This window comes from Onychomys torridus, chromosome 4 (assembly GCF_903995425.1).
Source record: "Onychomys torridus chromosome 4, mOncTor1.1, whole genome shotgun sequence".
In the NCBI taxonomy this organism is placed as follows: Eukaryota; Metazoa; Chordata; class Mammalia; order Rodentia; family Cricetidae; genus Onychomys; species Onychomys torridus.
The window spans coordinates 125,547,686-125,563,875 of NC_050446.1; the positions used below are offsets into that span (position 1 = coordinate 125,547,686).

The 16,190-nt window shown below is 49.9% G+C and overlaps 1 protein-coding gene across 1 annotated transcript in view; it reads right to left on the reverse strand.

Annotated features, from left to right (window-relative positions):
• Ptgis (prostaglandin I2 synthase) overlaps positions 1-15,983 on the reverse strand; it is a 30,960-nt gene extending 14,977 nt beyond the window's left edge. Inside the window, exons 1-5 of the mRNA XM_036184329.1 lie at positions 15,955-15,983; positions 11,055-11,178; positions 9,033-9,211; positions 7,700-7,843; positions 4,318-4,469 (exon numbers count right to left, since the gene is read on the reverse strand). Coding sequence (XP_036040222.1) covers positions 4,318-4,469; positions 7,700-7,843; positions 9,033-9,211; positions 11,055-11,178; positions 15,955-15,983 — 628 coding nt within the window. The remainder of the gene's footprint in view (positions 1-4,317; positions 4,470-7,699; positions 7,844-9,032; positions 9,212-11,054; positions 11,179-15,954) is intronic.
• Positions 15,984-16,190: the final 207 nt, after the last annotated feature.

Here is a 16,190-nt window from a genome sequence, read left to right on the forward strand (position 1 = left end):
TCAATATTGGGAGCCTTTCTCTAGAGCAGTGTTCTCAACCTTCCTAATGCTTCAATCCTTTAATACAGTTCCTCATGCTGTAGTGACCCCCAACCATCAAATTATTTTCATTGCTACTTTATGACTGTAATTTTGCTACTGTTATGAATCATAATGTAAATATCTGTGTTTTCTGATGACCCCTGGGAAAGGGTCATTTGACCCACAGGTTGAGAACCACTTCTCTACTGCTTTCCACCATTTTTTTTTTGAGATAGGATCTCTTACTAAACCTACAACTTGTCCTTCTAGCCATACTGGCTAGCCAGCGAACCCCAAAGGATCATGGTGGATCCACCCCGCTCCCAGTACTGAGGTTACAGGCAGATGCCACCACACTTAATCTTTGCTTAGGTGACAGGGTTCCAAATCAGGACCTCATGCTCTGACATCAAGCACTTTACCCATGAGCCACTTTTCCAGCTCTGGACTTTTTGGGTTTTTTGTTTTTTTTGTTTTTTGTTTTTTTAAGACAGGGTTCCTTCGTGTAGTTTTGGAGGCTGTCCTGGATCTCACTCTGAAGACCAGGCTGGCCTCAAACTCAGAGATCCTCCTGGCTCTGCCTCCCGAGTGCTGGGATTAAAGGCATGCGCCACCACCGCCTGGCTTCTCCAGCTCTGGACTTTTATAACAACTAAAAAACACCTCAGGATGGTTGGCCCCACCCATCCTTGTGCCCAGAACAGTTCTAAGGACAGACGAGGTGACCCAGAGATGGGAGACACAGAAGCCTGTGTTGTGTGGTCTGACTGAGGCCTGAACCACTTCTGGGACTCAGTCACTTCTGTATCCACAGAGAGAAGGCTTCAGCCTTGCAGCTCAAGTGTCTTCCCTGGACACCACAACTCAAAGATGGTCTGGCAAAGACAAGCTGGGTGCCTGGTGTGTTACCTCAGGACCTTTAGAATCTTGATCACACCATGATTCTGTGAATGACTCTTCTCGACTGTGGTGGTGCACATCTGCACTTGGGAGGCAGAGGCAAGAGGATCACCAGTTTGAGGCCAGCTTAGGCAACACAGTGAGTTCCCAGCTATCCTGGCCTACACAGCAAGATTACCTCTCAAGCCCCTCCCCCTGCTATTAAAAGCCCTTTTTCATAAATGAAAAAAAAAAAAAAAACAAACTATTCAAATAAGACACATACCCCCTTCTTTGTTACTGCATAAGACTCTTAAGACTAGAGGCCTTGGAGGGTCAACTTTAACATGTATGATTTTGTCAACATGGATACATTCATATTTGAAAGACACTTGAAAAGATGGGGAACTCCACATACATACAGGGAACACTGAGAGAAAGTAAACCCAGCGTGCGTGCACACCTGTGATCCTAGCACCCAGGTGTGGAGGCAGGAGGATTGGAAGTTCAAAGTCATCCTTGGATACCTGGTGAGTTTGAGACCAACATACAAGAAATTCTGACCAAATGTGTGTGTGTGTGTGTGTGTGTGTGTGTGTGTGTGTGTGTGTGTGTGTGTGTGTGCATATTTTTTAAAGGAGGAGGAAGAGGAGGAGACAGCAACCTAAGAGTTCACACTGGTTGTGCCGTAGAAATTCATTCTCTCTTCCTTATATAAATCCTCGAAGACAGAAATCCAAACACATCACTGCCACATCTGGATCGAGGTAGAAGGTTCTGGCCAACATCCTGCATCTTGGTCAGCAACATCATGGGTTTCCTCCCCTTCTATTTCACAGATTTGGGGTCTGCTCTCATGTGATGCCTTATGTATTTAAGAAGCCCTACTCTGGCCCAGATGAGTTCTAGCTCCTGCTGTCCCAGGCAATGTGGCCATGAGTCTCTCTTTCTCTGCCACCATATGTGTGTATTTCTGGAGGATCATTTCCTGGGAGAGAGCACAGGAGAAAAAGATCTACATTTGGTATTTTGGTGGGCTTGGCCCAGGTGGTCTTCTGGGCACACTCCACTCACATGGTCCGTCAACTCCCTGGGTCCACCTGAGGGTAACTGTCCAACACTGCCACCTGCTGCTCACACTGGGAAACATAACATTCGGCCATGAAAGGCTATGGACTAGGCTCCCATGGAGGGAGGGACAATGAAAAAAATGCCAAGATTTTCTGGAGAAGCAACTGGTGCTGGGATGGGACATGTATTTAACACAGTGGATTTTGCAATCAAAGGGTGCATGTTGCCTACTCTGCCACCCACCTGCTGCATCTAATGACAAATGCTTGCATCTGTGTGCACCTCAGTTTTTCTATCTGCAAAGAGGCTTCTGTGACGTCACCCCCAGGGACTGCGCGAGATGATGAACAATCTCTATAAAGACGATTGTGCGGCGCGCTCACAGAAAAGGCATGCAGAGGCCAGAGAGGCCAGACGATGCCCCAGCACAGTAGGTGGGGAGATGAGCAGGGTGTTGATGCCCTTTCCTGCCCTCCAGGCTGGCAAGAATTTGAAGACTGATGACAGCGTGCTGACAACGCTGTGATGATATGCAAGTGACAACAGAAAGCTGCCAGCATCTGCCCAGCAGACTAGCAAACCAACAGAAAGGCGGGTGGTGGCCCTAGGGAATGGCAGACGCCTCATCTTCAGCTGAGGGGTGTGAGCTGCTCCATGGCTGTGCACACCTGTGATCCTGGCTCTTGGGAGGCTGAGATAGGAGAGCCTAAATTTAAGACCAGCCTTGTTTGCAGAGAGACCCTGTTTCAAAAAAGCAACAGGAAGCAGAAAGAAAATACTAAAAATACAAAGATGTGCCAGGTGGTGGTGCACGCCTTTAATCCCAGCACTCAGGAGGCAGAGGCACTCAGATCTCTGTGAGTTTGAGGCTAGTCTGCTCTATAGAATGAGTTATAGGATAGTCAGGGCTATACAGAGAAACCCTGACTCGAAAAAACAACAAAAACATAAAAACAAACAAACAAAAAAACTAAGCTGTACCCCAGATGTGACCACACTCAGCCTGTTGACGCGCAAAATAAAAGTCCTCGGCAAGCAGTGCTGCTAGGACCTCGGCCAACCCTAACTGCCACCTTCAAAGATGGTGCCATCCTTCCCATCTGACACAATGCGACCACAGAAACATGGGGAGGCGGAGCCCAGAGTCTGTCTTCTCCTCTCCTTTCTGCTGCGCTGTGCCACCAGAGAGAAGCAGCTAGCTCAAAGTCGCCAGCGGAGCAGAGATGCCGGAACACATGGCTGTTCCTGGCCTCCTCATGGCTCCCATCACATGTGCACTTGGCTTGGTCTCCTCCAGAGCTCCGAATCCAAATGGTCCACCACAGTCTGAGTCTTAAATGTGTCCCCAACAGGATCATGTTCTGAAGGTTTGGTCCCCAGCTGGTGGCATGATGGAGAGAGAGCTGGACTGTGAAGACACTAGCCTCATGGAGTTCACAGCTAGAAAGGGCTAGTGGAAGTGGGGACCTGGAGGCTGTAGGTCATGGGAATGGGTGTGCCTTTTCCCCCAGACTCTTCCTCCAGCTTTCTCCACTTCCTGGCTGCCACGAGGCATGCAGCCTCCTCTGCCGAGTGCTCCTGCCCACCACGTTCAGCCACACCACAGGCCAATAGCAATGCAGCCAGGTGGCTGTGGATTGAAGCCTTTGAAACCCAGAGCCAAATGCATCTTTCCATCTTTAAAGTGTTTTCCCTGGATACTTTATCACAGCAAGGTTCTCACTGTTTCTTTTATGTTAGTTAGTTAGTTAGTTAGTTAGTTAGTTAGTTAGTTCATTTAAATTTTGGTTGTTTGAGACAGGGTCTGACCATATGGCCTCGCCTGTCCTAGAGCTTGCTATGTAGACCAGGCTGGCCTTGAACTCACAGAGAACTGTTTGCCTCTGCCTCCTAAGTGCTGGGACAAAATGCATGTGCCACTATGCCTGGCTCTTGTCGCTTCTTAAGGGAAATACCATCCAGTCTGTGCATGGGGCCTGTGGTGGTTGGAAAGAAAACTATTAGGAGGTGTGGCCTTGTTGGAGTAGATGTGGTCTTGTTGGAGGAAGTGTGCCACTAGAGGTGGATTAGAGGTCTCATGTATGCTCAAGCCACACCCAGTGAGACAGACCACTCCTGTTACCTACAAGTCAAAATGTAAGACTCTCAGCTCCTTCTCTAGCACCAAGTCTGCCTGCATGCCACCATGTCACACCATGATGATAATGGACTGAACCTCTGAAAATGTAAACCACCCCAATGGTTTTCCACCATAAGAGTTGCTGTGGTCATGCTGTCTCTTCACAGCAATAGACACTCTAAGACAGGGCCCACCACCCATTTCTGATGTGACCTCGTGGTGCTTACCCACTGACAAGGAGCCTCGAGCCAGTTTGGGGAGCAACAGATCCAGCTGGCGGAATGTGTGGAAGACATCAGCTGAGTGGACACGGTCCTGGGCTTGGCTTTCATTGGTGCGTGGCAAGGCCTCCACTCCATACAGGGTCAGGTAGCCGGCTCTTGGGGTGACAGCAATAAGTCAGAGTCCTGTCTTTAGTTCCTGCCCTGCCTCAAGTTCCTGTCTTTAGTTCCTGCCCTGCCTCAGGTTCCTGTCTGTCTTTAGTTCCTGCCCTGCCTCAGGTTCCTGTCTGTCTTTAGTTCCTGCCCTGCCTCAGGTTCCTGTCTGTTTTTAGTTCCTGCCCTGCCTCAGGCTCCTGTCTTTAGTTCCTGCCCTGCCTCAGGTTCCTGTCTGTTTTTAGTTCCTGCCCTGCCCCAAGCTCCTGTCTTTAGTTCCTGCCCTGCCTCAGGCTCCTGTCTTTAGTTCCTGCCTTGACTTATCTCAGTGTTGGGCTGTGACCTGGAAATGTAAGATGAAATAAACTCTTTCTTCCCCAAGTTGCTTCCAGTCAGAATGTTTTACCACAGCAGCAGAAAGAAACAGAGTACCACCCCACCTTCCTGAGCTCCCCCAGTCGTGGGTCTCCCAGAAGAGGATTTTCCAAGCAGGAAAATGGTGGAAACCAGAATGAGAGGGTGAGACAGAGAACCATGCCTAGTCCCCACCCTGCACCTCACCCACACAGTACAGTAGGCCACAGTGAATGCTGGGTAAGTGGGGCAGGGGTAGATAGGTTGATGGAGGAATAAGTGAGTGAGTGAATGAGTGAGTGGGAGGGTGGATACACAGAGGGATGAGTGGGTGGATGGAGGTGGATGGGTGAGTGGATACATGGGTAGATGGATGAGTAGGAAGGTGAATAGACAATGGATAGGTGAATGGGTGAGTGGATGGATGGACGGATGTGGGTGGCTGGTGGGTGGCTGGTGGGAGGATGACTAGAAAGATGGGTAGATAAATAGAACACACTCCTGAGGACTCTGGTGACAGGAGCCATCTAGGTCTCCACCACATCCCCTGTATGCACCCTACTTCCAGCCCAGCCTAGTATCTGTGTCCCTGGAGACAAACCCTTAGGGACAACAAGAAGCCCACTTCTGGTCAGAGGTCAAGCTCAACCTTCCCCTACCTCAGCCTCAGTCCAGAAGTTTCTCTCCCTCCCCTTTCCTGACTATAATTATCTTTGTAACATGCCACCTACGCATGTTCTAGACTTCCCTGGATTTTAGTATGTGTTTTTTGCTTGATATTGTTTGCATTTATTATAATTCCAAGTTATCTAGGTCATTATCCCTCATTACTCCTGGACAATATTTGATAACCATTTCTTTGTATATAGTTTTGTATTAGGTTAGAACGTTCTTATTTAGACAAAAGGGGGAGATGTAGTGGGTAGCCATTCCAGCCTTGGCCTGGAAGTTCCAACCCCCATTGAGGCTTCGGTAATGGTCATGCCCACAAGGCGGGGCTGAGGGAGGAAGCGGAAGACCCAGGATTGAGAGGAGAGGTCTCTCTTGGTTCTGGGACCCTGGACGCTGGAGGCAGACCAAGCAGAGTTCTCCAGAGAACACCGCTGGACTGCGCCATACCTTTGCTAGACCGCGCCATACCTTTGCTAGACCCTACATCCTATCCCTTCATTTGTAAGTTACCCTACAAAATAAACCTCCCTTTTAACTACGTGGAGTGGCCTTAATAATTTCACCAATATCCTCTGGGTAGATGTGGGGAAGGCATAGTCCAGAATGGAAGTCAGCTCCCCGACAAGCAAAAGTGGATCCAGAACGCCACTAGGTGGCGCTCGGTGCCATAAACAGTCAGAGCCGAGATTCAGCTGTCTCTACACAGGGAGCCCCAGCAACAAAGGCCAGTATAGCCCTGCTGTGTGTGCAAACTCTCAAACCGAGGAAGGAAGGAGTGCCCCACTGAAGGTGTGGCTGAGAGCAGCTGCCTATGACCCCAATGGGGACTCTAAGTGAGTCCTTAGGCCTGTTTCCCCATCTAACAAGTGGAGTCTGCAAATTACCACCTTAAGGAGCATGAAGTGAGTTTACGCATCCTGTCCACCCAGACTTGATGACACCTGTGTGCACATGTGTCAACAAACAGCTGCCTTTTATCAAAAACGCACACACATTGCTCTGAACTTCTGGGGATAATTAAAATGTCTTCTTTTTTTTTTTTTTTAATGGTGCTACCAACCATTGAGATACATAGTCCCTCAACCCTCCCCACCTGTTAAAAGCCTTCAGTAGACCCTATTAATCCTGTGTTCTTGCCCTTTCCCAGTTCCAGGATTCCACTGCGACCCACCTAGGAGATACACACATCTTAGTGGGTCCCTCTGCCTGGTTCTCACTTACAGATGTCCCCTATGTGAGAGCATAAAGCTTATAAATGAGATCGCATCTGGGCTCCTTTGTAAGTCCCCTAAGGATCGTCGCCACCACCTGACAGAGCCACCATTCCCAAACCTTCCTCCAGGCTGTGAGACTGGCTTCTGCAGACATCTCCACCTGTTCTCCCCTCTGCCGCTGGCCCCTCCCCTTTGCGCTAGTCCCTCCCCTCTGCCACTGGCCCCTCCCCTTTGCGCTGGCCCCTCCCCACTGCCACTGGCCCCTCCCCTTTGCGCTGGCCCCTCCCCTTTGTGCTAGTCCCTCCCCTCTGCCACTGGCCCCTCCCCTTTGCGCTAGTCCCTCCCCTCTGCCACTGGTCGCTCCCCTCTGCCGCTGGCCCCTCCCCTTTGCGCTGGCCCCTCCCCTCTGCCACTGGCCCCTCCCCTTTGCGCTGGCCCCTTCACCCAGCTTCTTCCCACCTCAGGACCTTGGTACTCTCTGTCTCCTCACCAGGGTCTTGGCACAGCAGGCGCCCCTCAGCCCCACAGTTAGACCACATCATTGAGGCTGCAAGCACCACCCCCCATGTCCTATCCTTGATCTATGCCTTCTCAGGCATAAGGAACTTATCTGCTGTGTCCCCTGCTATGTCCCATGGGACCATTGAGGACCCGGCACAGCTGAAGGAGTTGAACTTGGCTGCACTGTTTTGACAACAGTCATGAGGTCTGGCCTCAGGACAAGCTCCCTGGGTTCCCCAAGCATCCTCTCTGCTAGCCTCTGACAGTCAGAGTCTAAACCCAAACACAGATGCTCTGTGAAGGCCGACTAGGCGAATCCTGCTCCAGGAGATGCTGGGGACCCTTTTGCAGCTTTACAGCTCAAGTCTGTGAGGTGAATTTGGGGTCCCACCTGAACCACCTCCCTCTTCCATTCTGCTTTGAGCATCTCCCATGGTGTCCTCACCTACAGGATACCCCCAGTTCCCCTGGCCGTGACAAGGTCGTGGGCTCACCTGAGCAGGGAGCTGTAGGCGAAATCGAGGAGGCCTGTCTCGTGCCAGCCACTGGCTGCCTCTGTGGAGTCACCCAGCAGGACTGTGCGGAGGTTGGTGTACATGGCTTCCGTGAGCGCCTGCAGGTCTCTGTGCATCAGCATGCTGAGACCAGTGATAGAAGTTAGTTACTCGCCACTTAATGTACTCAGAAAAGAGACTGTGTGTGTGCCAAAGGAATGGCAGTTACCACCAAGACACTGTTTTACAGTGGAGAAACTGAGGCAGGAAGGAGAGCATCAGGACTAGGCCACACAGCCAGTGATGGTACAACTGGGGCTAAGCTCTAGTCGGCCCCACTCCACAGTACGAGCTCTTGGCCAGGGCAGTCTGTCCTTGCCTGGTGCACACATTTGGACAAGGGACCTACGGGCTTTCCACAGGCTTCTGGACAAGGAGGGCCTAGGAAGCCAGCTCCTCTTCTGTGAAATCTAGCAGAGGGCTGCCACTATAACAATTTCAGATGGATGGGCAGGAGACAAAGAGAGCCTGGGCTACCGACCTGGTCTCGTGTGGACCTGAATGACACAGTCTAGGCAGGAGTGAGGGAGTTCCTGGGCCTCCTTCATGCTGCGCAGAGCCCAGGGAGCTGCTGCCCATAGCCAAGGGTGAGAGGTCTCTACATGTGAGGTTCCATCTAAGCCACACTGGCAGCAAGTGACTGGAGTGTCTGGGGGTGGTGCCACGTGTGGAACCTAGTGGTAGTGACAAGCACCGGCAGGTATGGGCCAGATGGTGATTCCAGCTGCCTTTGTTCTCAACTGTCTCTCCTGGACGGTGGCTTCGGGGCTGTGCGGCTAGTTGTATGTGAACTTGACACCGGCTAGAGTTACTTGAGAGGAGGGGACCTCAACTGAGAAAATGCCTCCATAAGATCTGACTGTAGGCAAGCCTGTAGGACATTTTCTTAATCAATGATTGATGGGGGAGAGCCCAGTCCATGGTGGGTGGTACCATCCCTGGGCTGGTGGTCCTGGGTTCTATAAGAAAGCAGGCTGAGCAAGCCATGAGGAGCAAGCCAGTAAGCAGCACCCCTCCATGGCCTCTGCATCGGCTCCTGTCTCCAGGCTCGTGCCTTGTTTGAGTTCATGTCCCGACTTCCCTCAGTGATGAACTATGATGTGGAGACTATGATGTATAAGCATAAGTCAAGCAAACCCTTTCCTCCCCCAGCTGCTCTGGTCACGATGCTGCATCACAGCAACCATGATCCTGGCTAAGACAGGCACCAAGTACAGACCACCTGAGAGGTGGGGTTGGAGCCCGGCCCACCCACAGGCCCATCTCCACTCACGGCTTCATCCTGGCCTTCTCCTCGCTGGGGTTGAAATTTGGAAGCTGCAGATCAAAAATTCTCTCCATGAGGAAGATGGCATAGGGGTGGAAGTCCAGCCGTGTGCGCTGCTCCCAGACCACCGTGTCATAGGAGTGTGGGTCCAGGAGGACAGTGACATACCTGCCTCCCACCAGCACCTGTTGGAGGAGTGGGTGGATGGGAATGATGACAACACTCTGCACTAAGGCGTCTGTGGCAGGCACTGGCCGACAGGCACCAGGCAGCAGCACTCTTGCTTGTTCCACCAATCCTGTGAGCTGGGGACTGCCACTCACCCATCTAGGCTGGGAGAAGGGACATCATGCCCAAGATCTCTATGCTGAAAAGTAGCAGAGCTAAGATCAGCCAAAGCCTTCTAAAAGCAGAGGTTGTAGTCAGGCCCGTAATCACAGCTACTCAAGAGGCTAAGGCAGGAGGATCCCAAGTTCAAGGCCTGACTGGATTGGGTGAGTTTAAGTCCAACCCAGGTAAATGCAGGAACCTATTTCCAAATGAGGAGGGAGAAGGAGGCTGCGAGATGGAAATGAAAAATGGTATGGTATTTGCCTAGCATGCATGAAGTCCTGAGTTCAACCCACAGTACCACAGAAAGGAAAGGGTGGGTGGATGGATGGACATTGCTGGGTAAATGCCAGCAGACTAAGTGTAGATGAGTGGGTGGGTGGGTGGGTGGGTGGCTAGAGAGCAGATGAATGCAAGGGTGGGTAGGTGGATGGGTAAGCACTAGTGATGGCTGTAGATGAGCTGGGCCGATAGAGAGAGGAAGGAGAAATGAACTGAAGAAAAAACGGATGGGTAGATGAAAAACAGGAAAACAAGAAGATGGAAAGAAGGGGGGTGTTGTCAGGACAGTGGGGAACAGGACAGATCCGACAAATCTGTTAGGTGGATGGCTGCATGTTAGAATGTTGGGGACATGGGTGACAAGATGCTAAGTAGATCAAACAAAAGCCTGAAGGATGAATGCTGGAGGACCAAGAGGTAGACGCATTCGAGAATGAGGGGAGCTTGAAGGTGCGGAAAAGACAGACAGATAATGAATGAGTGGGTGGATGTATGGATGCATAGGTGGGTGGGTGGGAGGATGCATGGATGGGTGGATGCATGGATGGGTGGATGGTGGGTAGGTAGACAGATGGATGAGTGGGTGAGTAGGTGGGTAGGTAGGTGGGTGGATGGATGGATGAAATACAAAAGTACATGTGTAGAGAGTAGACCAGAGTCAGGTGCTGAATGGATAGATGGTGAGCACTGGATGGGCTGTGGTTGATGGAGAGAAAGGTGGGGAGATGAATGGAGAGAAGTCAATGGAAATGGAATCTAGAGATGGACGCTGGGTGGGTGTTGATGAATGAGTGGAAGGATGGTGGGTGGGTTCTGATAGGTAAACAGAGGCTGGAGAGCAGTTAAGAGCATTGGCTGCTCTTACAGAGGACCTGAGTTCAAATCCCAGAACCCACATGGTGACTCACAACCATCTGTAACTCCAGCTCCAGAAGATCTGACACGTTCCTCTGGTCTTTGCAGTCACCCAAACAGATGTCATAAACACACACACACACACACACACACACACACACACACACACACACACACACAGATGTATACATAAATAAAAATTAATCTTAAAAAGATAGACTAGATAGATAGATGAGAGATGATAGACAGACATATTGGGTGGGTATACAGAAAGATGGATTAATGGATGGGTGGAAGTGTAATATTTAATCTTAATTCCCAATCCAGTTGCAATGAGAAACACCTTAAACAGAAGCCCATCCCTGGGTGTGCCTGTAAGGGTGGTTCTAGACAGTCTTAGAGCATAGCACTCTGCTGATGACTGATACATGGTATGTACAGTTGGGCAGACACACAGACAGTCAGCCTCCCCGATGGATGACAGATGGATGGGTCAGTGTAGGAGTCAGTGGTCCCAGTGATGAACCAGCCACTCACCCCTTCCCTCCTAGAGATACTCACAGTAAATATGTCGCCATGCTTCTCCTTCATCCTGGTAAGGAAGCTGGCAGCATCTCTCCCAAACTCCAAGGCATGGCCCAGCCAAGGGATGCTGCCCAGGTCCAAGGGAGGCTCTCCAGGTCGCCTGCAGAAACCACAGCACTTAGCACCGTGTGATAAAGCAAGGGAGGGGCAGAGAGTCAAGGCCATGGGGAAGTCAGATGAGGTCCTCAACAGACAGCTGGAGGCTTTCTTCTAAGAGAAAAGCTTCTCAGCAAGAGCAAAGGCCCTGGGGTTGGTGCTATGGACTCAAAGAACAGTATGGGGGCAGGTGTGGGTGGGCCAACAGAGTAAGGACAAGTATATGCGGCTGTAGCCAGAGCCAGAGAGGTTCTGGGTGGGACCCTATGGTCATGTGTGTAGTAGGACTGTAGCTTTGTCTCTGACTGAGGTGGGGTTCCTGAGCGGGTGTGTGCCGAGGATGATGGTGTAGTAAAGTTCTGTAGACCCATTAGCCTCTGTGCAGAGAATGGAAACAAGGGTGAGGGTGGAGGCTGGGGGCCAGGCAGGTCTACTGTGTGGGTGATTCCCTGTGGCAGGAAGCTTCCAGCACCCAGCAGAAGGGCAGAGTTCTCTGAGCCAGTCTGGGCTTGGGTCATGTCACATTTCCTCCCCTGCCCGCAGGAAGAGAGCAGTGTAGGTAATGGGTTGGCAGGGCGCAGGCTTCATCACTCCCCTCGATGGATCCAAACCCAAGAGTCCTCCGTGGCAAGAGCCAGGTCCATGGCTGGGGGAAGGCCAAGAATGTAAGCAGCTTCACCTACCTGCCTGCAAAGGTTATGTCTGTGCTATCCAAAGTCAGGGTTCCCTGGGAAAGAACAATGTAAGGCACTTGCAGACCCCTGAGAAAGGCAGGATCCTACCACAGCCCACGGCAGCCACACTGTATTTGACCCTGCCTTGGCCTGTGTGTGTGTGTGTGTGTGTGTGTGTGTGTGTGTACATGTGTGAGGCCTGGAGAGGCCAAAAGAATATATCAGATCCCCAGGAACTGGAGTTACAGGCAGTTGTGAGCAGTCCAATATGGGTGCTGGGAACCTAACCAGGTCCTCCTCTGTAAGAGCAGGTGAGCCATCTCTCTAGCCCCAGGGAACAGTCTTTAAAACAAGCTTTTCCCCCAATGAGTGAGTCCTAATGGGGAGATGGGGCTTCTCCAGGCAAAGAGATTAAAGTCAGGAAAGGAATATAAGGGTCAGTCTCTTAAAAAACAGACACAGTACAGACAGAGGTCTCTGTCCTCCACATGGGCTCTGCCTATCCCCAACCCAACCACTGTGAACTCAGGATCAGATACTGGCTTCAAATACTACAATAACTACCACACAGACTCCCAGTGCCTTGTGTTTGGCTTCCATGGGAAGTCACATCTCATCTACCACCTCCTATGGGAGGCACTGTGAGCTAAGGAGGCCCCTAGGAGGTCCCTAAGCCCCTGGAAGGTCCAGAACCACAGGGATGCAGAAAGCCCCAGATAATGAATGAGTGACTGAATGCATGCATTAGTGAGTGAGTGAGTGAGCTGCAGGCCACAAGAAAATGAAATAGAGATTCAGCTGTATGTGGTAGAGCTATACCTAGAAGAAGCAAGGAATCCTTCGGGAGGAGAAGTCAAATATCAAGGAATATTCGGTGTTATTCGGCTTTCAATATGTCAGCTGTTTCCTGCTATCAATTTCTTGTGTGTCATATACTCCTAGGCCACAACAGCAAACAGAATAAGGTTCTCAGACCTACTGCTGATCTTAACTAGGTAATATCCCTACAGAGACAATGCCTGTCTCTTAGGCCAAAGAGACAGGTGGATAAGTAGATGCATAGCTTTGTTTCTTGTGCAAATGAAGCCCAGAGTCTCCTTCCCAGCAAAGGCCAAATGGCATTCCAAAGCAATTGACTTGGGACAAAAAGGGGGTGTGTGCATACCGGGTGAAGAAGGGTTGAGGCAGAATTCCTAGCTCAGATCAGAGTCTTGTGGTCAGAGAAGAAAGCATAAGGCAGAGTTTTTGCAGATGGTAGGGACTGGGTCGGGTCAGGAGAGCAGGGAAGGAAGAAACAATCATGGATGGAGGAACTGAGGACGAAGATGAGATCAATAGCAGAAGAGCTTAGTTAGGGCTACGAGAGGACAGGGGGAGAAGGGACAGAGAGAAGCTGAGTCTGAGAACAGAACTGAAGCCATGTAGAGAGAGAACTCAGGAAGAGAAGGAACAGAGAAGAGCAACGTATAAGAATAAAAATAAAGCCGTATAGATAGAATTTAATCTCAGAGGAATAAAGCAAACAGACAAAAGAACCCAGTGTACTTAGATTCTTTTCCCTCAGATTCCAGTGAACGAGAGAGTGAAGAAATGAGTGAGTGAATGAGTAAATGAGCATGAATGAATGACACTGCTTCAGTCAATGAATGAAAGTCGAGGAGCGTATTGTCATAACTAACCTCTCACTATAGTTCATTTTCTCACTCACCAAACACTGACCACAAGGCAGACACTGCCCTGGATACTGGAGACAGAGCAGAGAACTGGGCAGACGGCCCCCAAACCCATCAGGGTGGTGGTGCACACCTGGAATCGGGGGGGGGGGGGGGGGAGGGCAGAGATGGGCAGATCTCTGTGAGCTCGAAGCCAGCCTGGCCTACAGAATGAAACAGTCTCAAATAAACAAAGGCTGAGCACATGGTGCAGTATATGCCTATCATTCACAAAGCTGTGGGTTCAATCCCCAACACTGCAGATAAATATATATATTTAAAAATGAGCCAGATATGGTGCCCAGGCCTGGAATTCCAGCATTCTAGAGGCTGAGGCAGGAGAATCATGAGTTTGAGACAAGCTTTGATGAAGAGTCTATTAAAAAAAAAAACACCTAACAACTATTAAAATGTACAAAGGATTTGAATGGGCTGTTCCCCCAAAGAAGATGCCAAAATGACCAGTGGGCATTTCCCTGGTTACAAGGTAACACAATCACAACAAGAAACTGTTTTGTACCCACTCTAATGGCACAGGGTTTTTGTTTTTGTTTTTGTTTTGTTTTTTGTTTGTGGTTTTTTTTTTAAGTTAAACGGAAAAAAAGAGTTTGCAAGGAAGTGTAGAAACTGAAACATGCCGGGCAGTGGTGGCGCACACCTTTAATCCCAACACTCTGGAGGCAGAGGCAGGCGGATCTCTTTGAGTTCAAGGCCAGCCTAGGCTACAGAGTGAGTTCCAGGACAGCCAGGGCTACACAGAGAAACCCTGTCTCGAAAAACCAAAAAATAAAATAAAAATAATAGATGAATGGATGGATGGATGGACAGATGGACAGACAGACAGATAAACAAACAAACAAATAAATAAGAAACTGGACCACATGGATGTACGAGGACGCAGCTGCTTTAGAAGCGAGCCTGGCAGTTCCATAACAGTTAAGCATACTACACTATGAAGCAACTTAGCCCCAAGAAATAGAAACTTGTTCACACATAAGCAGGCACACTGTTGCTCACAGAAGCACTGCTCATAACAGGCATAGGGCAGAAACGACTCCGCATGAGACAACTGAATGTGGTATGTCCATGCTGCAGAGTATTATTCAGCCTTGAAGAGGATGGAGCAATGATGAACCGTAAAGACATGGTGCTAAGAAGAAACCAGACCCAAGGTGGGGAGACCCGCTGGGCTAGGTGTAGATTAGCAGTTGCCTGGGGAACAAGAAGAATGGCTGCCAACAGGTTCAGGGTTCAGGAAGAAAATTTTCTGGAATTAGCAGTAACGGCTGTTCAGCTTCACAACTATCCTAATACCCTTGTGTTATAGTTTTAAGTGGTGAATTTTATGATATGTGAATTACATCTCATTAAATAAAAAGGATACAACGATGACCAGGACAGTAGAAGACTGGGTGGAAGAAGATGATGGAGGATGTCCCCAGGGAAGGGCTTGAAGGGTAGAAGACTCTGGAAGGAGGGAGAAGAACCTACTGGCAGAGGGAACAGCAGGTGCAAAGACCCTGGGTGTTGTGGAATATTATTTTAAGATATGTTACATTTGTTTATGTTGTGAAACACTTGTTAAATGATGCAAAGACGTGTTGCATTCTTTTATGTTGCATTTGTTTAACTCTGTGAAGCTGTGTTACTGTGACTGTCTAAAACACCTGATTGGTTGGTCTAATGAAGAGCTGAACAGCCAATAGCGAGGCAGGAGAGGGCTAGGCAGGGCTGGCAGGTAGAGAGAATAAATAGAAGGAGAAATCTAAGGAAGAGAGGAAGGAGTGAGGAGCAAGAAAAGGAGGAGAGGACACCAGGGGCCGGTCACCCAGCCACACTGCCGTGCAGGGAGAGAGAAGGAAAAAAGATAGAATAAAGGAAGATAAAAGCCCAGAGGCAAAATGTAGTTAAAGAGAGATGGGGTAATTTAAGTTAGAAAAACTGGCTAGAAACAAGTCATGCTAAGGACAGGAATTCATAAATAAGAATAAGTCTCTGTGTAATTATTTGGGAGCTGGGTGGTAGACCCCAAAGAGTAAAAAAATAATAATAATCAGCATTTGGGGTGGTAGCATGCTGGATGGGGTTTTCAAGAGTGGTGTGGCCCAAGTAGAGAATGTATAGATGTTATGTAAGTGAGGATGTTAGAGATGACCTTGAAGGCCTGGAGGACCTGAAGGTCAAGGAGACAGTCTGGCTTCTATGCCAAATACATTGAGGATCCCAGGGAGGGGTTGAAGCAGGAGTCTCTTGGTGACCTGACTGTTTTTTATACAGGGCAGGAGAGGCTGATGACTATCCAAGAGGGAAGGCCTGGCATCAGCTCCCCCACTTCCAGAGTGAGGGGCTTTGGTTCACATCCAGCAATTCAGGGGAGCACAGGCTTCCCCCTACCCTTCTTCCTCTGTCTTCTGCACCTCCATCGGGCTGTCCCTAGAGAGTGGGGGCCAGATGTGTGGGACAAGATGGCCAAGGGTGGAGCAGACTGAAGCAGATCCAGAGATGATGTTGGGGGGCACAGGAAGTGCCTCGCCCTCCAGCCCCACAGCCCTCCTGCACCAGACTGCTTCTGAGTCATTGGCAAGCCCAGCCTCTCTGGGCTTAGAGAAGACCAACAAAGCCAGCATGTC